At 44.7% G+C, this 12,394-nt stretch overlaps 2 protein-coding genes across 2 annotated transcripts in view; one reads left to right on the top strand and one right to left on the bottom strand.

The window, feature by feature from the left end:
* The window catches only part of LOC123980885 (zinc finger protein 208-like), an 808,576-nt gene that overhangs the window by 175,499 nt on the left and 620,683 nt on the right, over window positions 1-12,394 (bottom strand). The window lies entirely within an intron of this gene.
* Window positions 1-12,394, top strand: part of LOC123980941 (retinal guanylyl cyclase 2-like) — a 51,103-nt gene that overhangs the window by 4,471 nt on the left and 34,238 nt on the right. Inside the window, exons 6-10 of the mRNA XM_046065567.1 lie at window positions 1,320-1,469; window positions 5,056-5,275; window positions 5,451-5,526; window positions 5,680-5,767; window positions 9,409-9,525. Coding sequence (XP_045921523.1) covers window positions 1,320-1,469; window positions 5,056-5,275; window positions 5,451-5,526; window positions 5,680-5,767; window positions 9,409-9,525 — 651 coding nt within the window. The remainder of the gene's footprint in view (window positions 1-1,319; window positions 1,470-5,055; window positions 5,276-5,450; window positions 5,527-5,679; window positions 5,768-9,408; window positions 9,526-12,394) is intronic.

The raw sequence follows: 12,394 nt of genomic DNA, 5'->3' as shown, positions 1-12,394 counted from the left end.
AGTCTCAGTCCGACCCAGTCTTAATGACGTGTCTCGGTTCAAACAGACACAGTTTATTGATGGACATGTGGTTGGAAAGTCTCAGTCCGACCCAGTCTTAATGACGTGTCTCGGTTCAAACAGACACAGTTTATTGATGGACATGTGGTTGGAAAGTCTCAGTCCGACCCAGTCTCAATGACGTGTCTCGGTTCAAACAGACACAGTTTACTGATGGACCTGTGGTTGGAAAGTCTCAGTCCGACCCAGTCTCAATGACGTGTCTCGGTTCAAACAGACACAGTTTACTGATGGACCTGTGGTTGGAAAGTCTCAGTCCGACCCAGTCTCAATGACGTGTCTCGATTCAAACAGACACAGTTTCCTGATGGACCTGTGGTTGGAAAGTCTCAGTCCGACCCAGTCTTAATGACGTGTCTCGATTCAAACAGACACAGTTTATTGATGGACATGTGGTTGGAAAGTCTCAGTCCGACCCAGTCTTAATGACGTGTCTCAGTTCAAACAGACACAGTTTATTGATGGACATGTGGTTGGAAAGTCTCAGTCCGACCCAGTCTTAATGACGTGTCTCGGTTCAAACAGACACAGTTTATTGATGGACATGTGGTTGGAAAGTCTCAGTCCGACCCAGTCTCAATGACGTGTCTCGATTCAAACAGACACAGTTTCCTGATGGACCTGTGGTTGGAAAGTCTCAGTCCGACCCAGTCTTAATGACGTGTCTCGGTTCAAACAGACACAGTTTATTGATGGACATGTGGTTGGAAAGTCTCAGTCCGACCCAGTCTCAATGACGTGTCTCGATTCAAACTGACAAGAAAGTTTTAGACTCTTTTACATAAAAAAAATGTTGGCCCGAGCAGTCATCCCATCATGCAACTGGCAGAGGAAGTTAACAGATTTCCTGGGGCAGCCAAACCTGAGGTGGACATCCCATAAGAGCTCCCTCTCTGCACAGTGTGGAATGCTTTGAGAGGTTGACAAAGGCCATCAACATGTCCTGGGACCTTTCCTGAAGCTGCCGGTCTATGAAGATCCTGTCGATCTATTCTTCCTGAATCCAGACAGTGCTGTCAAAACCACCTATAGCCTAATAAATCACTGCGTCACTTCTTGAAGACAGCAGATGGTCTAACACCTCTGAAGGATCAGAACAGCAACCTGTTGAGGTGGGCTAAACATTTTGACCTTTGTCCAATCAGGACTCTGATGCAGACACCACCGTTTGTGTTGACTTGAAGTACTAATGTACAGTATAAATGTGTATTAATATATAAAAAACCTTTTATTAATTTTGTCCTGCATTTTGTCTACAGGTGTCTCCGGTCTTTGGGACCATCTTTAACATGGTGTACTTCGTTGCTAAGGCAGTGGAGGAGCGTCGTAAGGCAGGGGGTGGGCACTGGGTGAAGGGTGATCAACTCGTCCAATCAGACGGAGGCTTTGATTTCCAGGGCTTTAATCAGGTGATAAACATTTTTAATATTTAACAAAACAAACAAATGTAAAATATTTGTCAACAGGTTCACTCCCAACCTCTCACATGTGGACGCTTGGCAAAGACCCCTCAGCGTCGCTTGTTAACGCCCTTTATTGTCATTTTTTCAACCTGCAGATGGTCAAGTTAGCAATAATAAATCTGCAACATCCTGTTAGACTTTCAAAATAAAAGTAGTGGTTAACTTTGTGAAATGGTCACAGTTTGGGTTTAGGAAAAGGCTGTAGTTTGTGTAAAAATCAGTCTGTTATGTATGTACCCGTGTAGCTTAAAATAATCAACATTGACTATTTGTTTCACATGGGAAATTAACACCAGTCTCCTGTCCAGTGTTTGACTTGTTTAAAGTAGGCCTAGTTGAAGCGTTGAACAGTGACACTAAAGGGGATGACCAGTGCGTTAAGAAGTGATGCCTGAGAAATGAGACAAATTGAAACTGCAGTCATAATGGATTAATTAAGGATTAAACAAACTAATTTAAAAATTAGATCCTGAGTTCACTGGACTTAACTCCAGGTGAGAGATCTAGGCTTTATATGGATTTCTTGATGTAAACCTTTAGGTAAGATTATAGTTGGTTACCAGAATCACAACCTTTAAGACCTCAAACAGACACCTAACTGATCTAAACGAGTTATCCAAAGAAGGTTAAAGGGCAGTTGGACTTGGTAGAAGATACTAGAAGGCGTTTTGTCCCTAATCCACTTCTTCAGTTTTGACTGACTGATAGGAAAACTCAGCTATTTAACCTCAACTCAACTTTATTTATAGAGCACTTTCAACACCACAAGTGGAACCAGAGTGCTGTACAGAAGGTATAAAAGAGAAAATAAAAACAGAAACCAAAAAAACAGCGTAAATATATAACATACACAATTACAGAGCATTATCAAATGCTAAAGAAAACAAATAAGTTTTAAGCGCTCTGAAAAGTACTCAATGAAGGACAAGTTTTTACAGACAGAAGAAGGTCATTCCAGAGCCTAGGAGCAGCAACAGAGAAAGCCTGATCACCTTTACATTTTAAACGGGATCGCATGAGAAGCAATTGATCATTTGAGCGCAGAGATCTACTGGATTGACAGCAGCTGATTAAATCAGTAACATACTCTGGTGCTAGGCCATGCAGAGACTTAAAATCATACAACAACGCGTTGTATTGTATTCTGTATCGACAGCATTGATTTGCCGGTCAAATTTAAGCTCAGAGTCAAAAATGACACCAAGGTTCCTCACGCTAGACAGTTTTTTCCCAGAAAACAACCCCAGGCAGTCATCATCCACACACCACTTAATAAAATCAGCAACCTCAGTGGGGTTGTTTGCCTGGATCGTCGATTCCGCTGGTTTGTTAGTGCTCCTGGCTCTGGTAATGACAGTCGTCATGGTCGTTAGAGCCACCCATGGCCATCGTTGGCATCTTCACCTGGGACCAAGAGGAAATGCTTGTTGAGTTTCCTGGGAAGTGATGAAAGGACAGCATTGTAAGTGGGGGATAAGTGGTGGTGTAGACCCCCTCCTCTGTTCAACGATGGTTTCTCGACCCGGTTGTTAATGGCTTCACTGACACCTCTTTCAAACCATCCATCCAAATGTGCACCAGGAGGTCTGTACATTCCTCACTACATTGGATTGCATATACAAGATTGCTTTTCCTGTGTTTGGGTGTGCGGTCTTTGGGGTGGACCAGCATCTGTCTTAGTGTGTTCTTGGGTTTAAAAAACACAGGGATGTTGTGTTTGTTGAAAAGTTTCTCTGATACTCCAGACAGACACAATGTTGTTGCGTTTGACCTTCTTCTCATCATCCCCTGTAGTCTTGGTCTTCTTCCTGGATTTTTTGGCAGTTTTCTCAAACGTCCATTTAGGGTATCCACAGGCTGTAAGTGCCCCCTTCAGGTGGTTCTGTTCCTTCTCTCTGGCTTGGGCGCTTGTTGGTATGTTTTCCGCTCTGTGGTGCAGTGTCCTCATGACCCCTAGCTTATGCTCCAGTGTGTGGTGGGAATCGAACAGTAGGTATTGGTCTGTGTGTGTGGGTTTACTGTAATTCCCAATCTGCAGGCTCCTGTCCTCTTCAATGTGTACAGCGCAGTCCAGGGAAAACAAACTGTTGTTGTGGACATCTTCTTGTGTGAACTTGATGTTACTGTCCATGGAGTTGATGTGTTCTGTGGAGGCTTGCACTTCTTGGGTTTTAATTTTGAAGTGTCATCCACATACCTGTACCAGTGGCCTTGCTCAGTGATGTCACAGCTCTGATTTCTTGGATGGTGAGGTTAGAAGGGGGTGCTTCGCATTAGAAAGGTCTGCCGATGCCCCAAATACTGCACCCCCTAACACAAGAAAAGCAGTCTAGTGTATGCTCTCCAGTGCAGTGAGGAATGCACAGACCTGTATATTGGGCAAACCAAACATTGACATTAATGATGCATCTGTTAAGAGTTACACCAGCTGCTGTTCTGGCCGTGGACACCAAGAAAACTACTATCCACCTCCCCAGTTATAGTTTATACAAGGCAGAGCGGCCTCCTTTCATTACCTCACCTCCCACACCCACTGTAACACACTGTAAAAACATTATATTTCACATGCTGATGATACTGTGGTTTATATGGATGAGGGAGATTATTGTAAACCTGTTAAACTGGATCTGCTGCCACTAAACAACTCTGTTAAATGTTGTTCATCTTTCTGTCATGTACTCATTTTAAAACTGCTTTGTTCTGATGTGAAAGGTGGACCCATTTTTCACATTTACATTTACCCATGTGGCAGACACTTTTATCCAAAGCGACTTACATTTGAGGAACAACATACAAGCATCAACAGAGCATCAAATACAGATCTCCAACTGACAATACATACTTTTTAACAGCAGCAATAAATACTAGTAAGAGTTCATAGTTCATATCACATACCTAGGGAAGGAAGTAAGAGTTAACAAAAAAAGTGCAATCAAAATAAGATAATTGTAGGGGATAGAAGAAGAGCACAGGAAGTGCATGTTAGAAGTTAGGAGTTAGAGGTGTTAAAGGAGGAAGTGTTCTTGGAAGAGATGAGTTTTCAGGAGCTTCTTGAAGTCAGAGAGGGCGTGTGGTAGCTTGTTCCACCATTGTGGTGTCACAGATGAGAACAGCCGGGACTGGGATTGCTTTGTGTGAAGGGATGGCAGAGCCAGTTGTAGAAATGAACAGATTTCCTTAAATGTACAGTAGTGTGCAAAGGTTTTAGGCCGGTGAGGAGAAGTGCTGTAAAGTAAGAATGCTTTTACAAGTAAACCTGTGAATAGATTATTTTTTATCAATTAACAAAATGAGCTAAATCAGATCAGTAATTGACCCTTTGCTTCAAAACAGCATCAGTCTTTGGGAATGAGTGAGAAACCTTCCTTTTAATATCCCTACAGCTAAATTTGGTGCAGTTTAAATAATTAATTAATTTGGTCTCTGAAGGTTCCTACTGAGGTGCTGCTGTTTTTATTTTACTTCACATGAGAAAACAACAAGTGGAGTGAAGATGATGTTGTTGTCACCACGTCTGTTTCCTTTTTCTCAGATGTTGTATGGAGGTAAGGAAGGGAGTGGCCTGCAGGCCAGGTACGTGGTGTTGGACAGCGACGGTGACCGATTCATGCCGACACACTCGCTTGCTCCCACCCACACCGACCCGACGATCGGAGGTCTGAGGCCGCTGAGTCACTCCTTCAACTTCCCCGGAGGAAAACCCCCCACCGCTAGCTTCTGTTGGTTCAGTCCAGAGGACGCCTGCAGAGGGGGTGTGTTCACTGACCTGCGGGGAGGGTGGGACCCTGCTTCTGTGAGGGGTGTTCAGGTGTTACTGGGAAAGTTCAGGATGTCTATGCTTTCTAATGGTGTGATCTCTGTAGAGCGCCCCCTGCTGTCCATCATGATGACGTCATGTGTTGAACTACTTCCTGTGTTTACCTGCAGGTCTGGACCCGGTGACAGTGGTCCTGGTCTTCCTGTTGTTCTGCGCTGTGATTGGAGCGTTGTGCTACTGGACCAGGTGAACATTAACACAGTCATAGTAGTCCTGCAGGTCGGTCTGTACTCGTCATGCTAATCTTTTAACCTCTTCAGAAGAAATATCAACACTTCCACTGGTACTACTTCTGCTACTACTGTTAATACTACTAACCAAAGTAATCTGTGTGTACAGGAAGTACAAGGGCAGAGCGGTGAACACCAGTAAACTCATCCTGACTCTGGACGACATCGTCTTCATCGATACTCAAGTCAGCAGGAAGGTTAGCAGCTGGTTACTACAACAAAGTACTTAACCATGGTTGGGGAGTAACGGATTACATGTAACGACGTTACGTAATCAGATACAAAAATAAAGTAACTGAAAATCAGATTACAGGTAAATTTTGTAAACTCGGTTATTACACATAGGGATTACTTAGTTTCCATGTAAAAACACACAGCTAGTGAGGATCTGTCGCAGATATTGATCAGCGTGTAGCCAGTAAATTATGCAGACTCTGTGCAGACCGATTCCAGCTCCAGGTAGTGAACACGGCAGCTGGACCCGAGCACAGCCTCCGAGACCGACGGAGGCCAGTCTGACCACATACAGCACAAAGGTGGTTTTCTTGCCGGTTTGGGGCTGAGTCAGCTAATGAGGCTGTATTCGGTCCTCGTTATGTCGTGTTCACTGGGAGGCTGCTGAGCGCAGTTTCGTTGCCCGCTCACCCTGCGCCGCTCCCTGCAATGATTCCCCGCTGGGTCCCCCTGCCCCTGGCCGCAAAACCTCCAGTGCTTGAGTAAAGGTGTAAACCTAAACACACACTGCGAGTTCCCAGTATGGGCAGAGTGAGCTGACCAGTAGCTGCTGGCTATAATAATGATAATGGCAGCTAGCTAGCAGCAGTTAGCTGACTTGCTACAGCAACATGTAAAGCTGTCTTTCCATCAGGGGAGTCAGTAAATCACAGAGTTGAGGCAGAGCAGCATCAGAGAGGAAACCAGATATTCTCCATCAAATACGATCCAATCAGTGGGCCCGGTCCCAGAAACACGATTGTTCAGCACCGTCATTAAAAACAAAAAAAGCTTTCCATTGGTCACTAAACTAATACAGGCTCCCAGTGCAGGAGGATTCATCAACGATTTAAATCGTTTTGCAGCTAATGACGGGATATTTTATCGTTGTGTGTTTTTGTAAAAATACACTGTGCAGAGATCTTTGATACACTCTTGTCTATTTGTGTATTTCGTATTGAAGTAATCCAAAGGTATCCAAAAGTAATCAGGTTACATTACTTTATTTTGTGGTACTTGTATTACGAGACTGATTACATTATTTGACTATTAGTAATTGTACCGGGTTACATTTTAAAGTGATCCTCCCAGATTCTGTACTAGGATCGGACCTTTAGGGGTGCTCAGCCCCTCATGAGATTGTAGCATGTATACAATACCTTGCAAAAGTGTTATATATAGAGTATAAGTCAGCAAACTAGAGAGGAGCTGGTGCAGACCGGAAGCGGGTCAGTCAAGGGCCTCACTTTGTGTTGAAAAGTGTTGGGGACATAACGGCTCAGATCAGGGGCAGGATGATACATTTGGGTCATGAGACGTGATGATGCACCAGAATCTGTGGAGTATGAATAATTTCTATTAGTGTAATATTCTAACATTGAATTAAAACTAACGTCATAGCTAGATCTACTGTTAGCAGTGTTGGGCAGGAACTGTATCAATATTTAGTTTTTAACAGATTACTATTTAAAAAATATTATTACAGTTACTGATCCAAGGAATGCTGCGGTACTGCTAGGGCTGAACAATTTGCGGAAAAAATCGTATTGCGATTTTTCTGCCAGATATTTCAATAATGATTCAAGCCACGTCAAGCAGCACAGAGCAGATGAACCAGGCAGGAAGTCAGACACAGAACAACAGAGAGAATCCGGTCGATTTTGCAGATTCCTGATTGTATATCAACAATAAAAACAGTTAAAACAGACAAAAATAAATAAATTCAACTACGTAGCTACTTAAATATTGTAGAAGCACAAAAATCAAGAACAACTGTCAAAACAAGCAAAATCTGAATAAGTCAGCAAAATCAGATGGGCAAAATGCTCTTATTCTGAAATGCTCCTTATGGATGTGCAGTGTTAGCCTGCAGCGAGCAGAGAGGGCTCACAGAGAGCTGGTATCTGTAGTTCACAAAATGACAAATTAACAGCATGCTAACAACGTGCAGTCTAAACGCTCCGCTGCTGAAAGACTTCAGTGTGAGTTCACGGTGGTTCAGCTGGCGCCATTATCCAACACTTTTTCCTCTAGTTTGGTTGGTTGTTGTAAAATATACCCGCCCTGTGCCCGCTCTGATTGGTGAGTCGGACCGTAACAGTCTGTCACACAAGGATGACAACGGCATGAATCTGTAACTGCACGTGTCAGATCTGTCAGATGTTTCATTAACCTGCATTTGAATCGCCGTCTTCACCATTAGCTAACCGCGTCCATTCAAATCGCAATTTCGATTTGAAAACGATAACTGGTTCAGCCCTGGTTACTGCGTTACTACGTTTGATGCTGTTCTGATGCTTTTTGATTGGTTTACTTTGACAGGGTCATTGAAATAGTTCAACTAGGCTACTGTTACATTTTAAAAATGGTAACCTGTTACATTTCCAGTAGTGTTGTTGTCAAGACCGCCCAAACCAAGACCGAGTCAAGACCAAGACCAGAGTTTATCGAGACTAAGACTTTTGGGGGCTGAGACCAAGTAGAGACCAAGACTAGTTCCCCACATTACATCACACAGAATAAAATGTGGTACGAGTTCATAGGTACGTCTTAAACTGATCTGAAAGATGCACGTTCCCATTAAAACACATTATGGTCTTGACTGGTCTTGAAATGAAATCCAGAGACCGAGAGAAGACCGAGTACAAATGCCATCAAGACCAAAAAAGTGGTCTTAAGACCGGTCTCAAGGACTACAACACTACTGCCCAGAGTTACAGCCGTTTCTATTTATAAAATCCATGTGCAGAAAAATTATCTTCATTGGTCTCTACTTTGTCAATGCTCAGTAAATACTTGTCAGTAATCACAACCATTCATGCAGAACAGTTACGGTAGGTTGTAGTTTTTACTCACACACTGTGCTCGCAAATAGTTTTTCTACTGCCGTGTATTTATATTTTGAGATGGGATGGTGAAATACTCTGCAGAGCCCTGCATCATGTACATGTAAATGCTCTGTGTAGCACCTTTCTAGTCTTTTCGACCACTCAAAGCTGGTCCCTGGTCCCTGGTTCCCTCGCTCTGCTACTCTGCTCTGCTTGTTTTATTGGGCCGTTGACTTCCTGTCTCTGTTCCAGCTACATACTGCATCTGACTTTACCGGAGGGGGATGTAGCAAACATTTCAAATATGCCCAGCATTGTTATTTTTTAGAAAGGTTAAAAACACAGTAGAATCCTGGGCAAAAGGGATGTTCCAGGGGTGTACTGCGCCGCAGAGAACTTTAAGTGAGTTTGCTGTTATTTTAATACTAATAGTGTTTTGGGGTTTATAAAGTGAATCAGATCATGCTGAAGACCTTCAAGGAACTTTAGGATGCCACCTGCCTCTTCAGTTTGTATAAGCAAGGCACCATGGCACTGAACAACCTCTTGTCTTAGCTTGGACCAGGCTGACAGAGTGACAGGACTGTAAGGTGTTCTGGGTCTGAACAGTCACACAGTCAGCCTGTCAGCCTTTCACTCTGAGTGTTCAGACCCAGAACACCTTACAGTGCTGACCGTTCAAATTTAGTTGTTTATCTTGCTGATTAAGTTGTTAATATTATTTGTCTTCTTGATTTTGTTGTTTGCCTGGTTGTTGTCATGTTTTGTTGGTAATGATTTAATTGTTCTCTTTGTAGAAATTGAACGATGAGTCGATCATGAGGAGTCTTCTGGAAATGAAAACTCCGTTGCCCTCGATACCCCGAAGTTACATCCTGACAACACCTGAGAGCTCCAATATAGGAATACTGGAGGTACACCTGTACCCCGCTGTTTACTCTGTACCTGTCTGTTTACCTGTACCCCGCTGTTTACTCTGTACCTTTCTGTTTACCTGCACCTGTCTGTTTACCTGTACCCCGCTGTTACCTGTACCCGTTTGTTTACCTGTACCCCTTTGTTTACCTGCACCCCTCTGTTTACTCTGTACCTTTCTGTTTACCTGTACCCCTCTGTTTACCTGCACCCGTCTGTTTACCTGTACCCCGCTGTTACCTGTACCCGTTTGTTTACCTGTACCCCTTTGTTTACCTGCACCCGTCTGTTTACCTGCACCCCTCTGTTTACCTGTACCCCTCTGTTTACCTGCACCTGTCTGTTTACCTGTACCCCGCTGTTTACTCTGTACCTTTCTGTTTACCTGCACCCGTCTGTTTACCTGCACCCGTCTGTTTACCTGCACCTGTCTGTTTACCTGCACCTGTCTGTTTACCTGCACCCGTCTGTTTACCTGCACACGTCTGTTTACCTGTACCCCGCTGTTACCTGTACCCGTTTGTTTACCTGTACCCCTCTGTTTACCTGCACCCCTCTGTTTACTCTGTATCTTTCTGTTTATCTGCACCCGTTTGTTTACCTGTACCCCTTTGTTTACCTGTACCCCTCTGTTTACCTGCACCCGTCTGTTTACCTGTACCCCGCTGTTACCTGTACCCGTTTGTTTACCTGTACCCCTCTGTTTACCTGCACCCCTCTGTTTACTCTGTACCTTTCTGTTTATCTGCACCCGTTTGTTTACCTGTACCCCTTTGTTTATCTGTACCCCTCTGTTTACCTGCACCTGCCTGTTTACCTGTACCCCTTCTGTTTACCTGCACCCCTCTGTTTACCTGTACCCCTCTGTTTACCTGTACCCCGCTGTTTACTCTGTACCTTTCTGTTTACCTGCACCCGTCTGTTTACCTGCACCTGTCTGTTTACCTGTACCCCTCTTTTTACCTGCACCTGTCTGTTTACCTGTACCCCGCTGTTTACTCTGTACCTTTCTGTTTACCTGTACCCCGCTGTTTACTCTGTACCTTTCTGTTTACCTGTACCCCGCTGTTTACTCTGTACCTTTCTCTTTACCTGCACCCGTCTGCTTACCTGCACCTGTCTGTTTACCTGCACCTGTCTGTTTACCTGCACCTGTCTGTTTACCTGTACCCCTCTGTTTACCTGTACCCGTCTGCTTACCTGCACCTGTCTGTTTACCTGTACCCCTCTGTTTACCTTTACCTGTCTGTTTACCTGTACCCGTCTGCATACCTGCACCCGTCTGTTTACCTGTACCCCTCTGTTTACCTGTACCTGTCTGTTTACCTGCACCTGTCTGTTTACCTGTACCCCTCTGTTTACCTGCACCTGTCTGTTTACCTGTACCCCGCTGTTTACTCTGTACCTTTCTGTTTACCTGTACCCCGCTGTTTACTCTGTACCTGTCTGTTTACATGCACCCGTCTGTTTACCTGCACCTGTCTGTTTACCTGCACCTGTCTGTTTACCTGTACCCGTTTGTTTACCTGTACCCCTCTGTTTACCTGCACCCCTCTGTTTACTCTGTACCTTTCTGTTTACCTGCACCCGTTTGTTTACCTGTACCCCTTTGTTTACCTGTACCCCTCTGTTTACCTGCACCCCTCTGTTTACCTGTACCCCGCTGTTTACCTGTACCCCGCTGTTTACCTGCACCTGTCTGTTTACCTGTACCCCGCTGTTTACTCTGTACCTTTCTGTTTACCTGCACCCGTCTGTTTACCTGCACCTGTCTGTTTACCTGCACCCGTCTGTTTACCTGTACCCCGCTGTTACCTGTACCCGTTTGTTTACCTGTACCCCTCTGTTTACCTGCACCCCTCTGTTTACTCTGTACCTTTCTGTTTACCTGCACCCGTTTGTTTACCTGCACCTGTCTGTTTACCTGCACCCGTCTGTTTACCTGTACCCCGCTGTTACCTGTACCCGTTTGTTTACCTGTACCCCTCTGTTTACCTGCACCCCTCTGTTTACTCTGTACCTTTCTGTTTACCTGTACCCCCCTGTTTACCTGTACCCCCCTGTTTACTCTGTACCTTTCTGTTTACCTGCACCCGTCTGTTTATCTGCACCTGTCTGTTTACCTGCACCCGTCTGTTTACCTGTACCCCGCTGTTACCTGTACCCCTCTGTTTACCTGCACCCCTCTGTTTACTCGCACCCCTCTGTTTACTCTGTACCTTTCTGTTTACCTGCACCCGTTTGTTTACCTGCACCCGTTTGTTTACCTGTACCCATTTGTTTACCTGCACCCCTCTGTTTACCTGTACCCCTCTGTTTACCTGCACCTGTCTGTTTACCTGCACCTGTCTGTTTACCTGTACCCCTCTTTTTACCTGCACCTGTCTGTTTACCTGTACCCCGCTGTTTACTCTGTACCTTTCTGTTTACCTGTACCCCGCTGTTTACTCTGTACCTTTCTGTTTACCTGCACCCGTCTGCTTACCTGCACCTGTCTGTTTACCTGCATCTGTCTGTTTACCTGCACCTGTCTGTTTACCTGCATCTGTCTGTTTACCTGTACCCCGCTGTTTACTCTGTACCCGTCTGCTTACCTGCACCTGTCTGTTTACCTGCATCTGTCTGTTTACCTGTACCCCGCTGTTTACTCTGTACCTTTCTGTTTACCTGCACCCGTCTGTTTACCTGCACCTGTCTGTTTACCTGCACCCCTCTTTTTACCTGTACCCCTCTGTTTACCTGCACCCCTCTGTTTACCTGTACCCCTCTGTTTACCTGCACCTGTCTGTTTACTCTGTACCTGTCTGTTTACCTGTACCCCTCTGTTTACCTGCACCTGTCTGTTTACCTGTACCCCGCTGTTTACTC

The sequence above is a fragment of the Micropterus dolomieu genome, linkage group LG12 (assembly GCF_021292245.1).
Source record: "Micropterus dolomieu isolate WLL.071019.BEF.003 ecotype Adirondacks linkage group LG12, ASM2129224v1, whole genome shotgun sequence".
NCBI lineage: Eukaryota > Metazoa > Chordata > Actinopteri > Centrarchiformes > Centrarchidae > Micropterus > Micropterus dolomieu.
The sequence above is the reverse complement of the archived record's forward strand: the minus strand, read 5'-3'. Positions and strand labels throughout refer to the sequence as shown.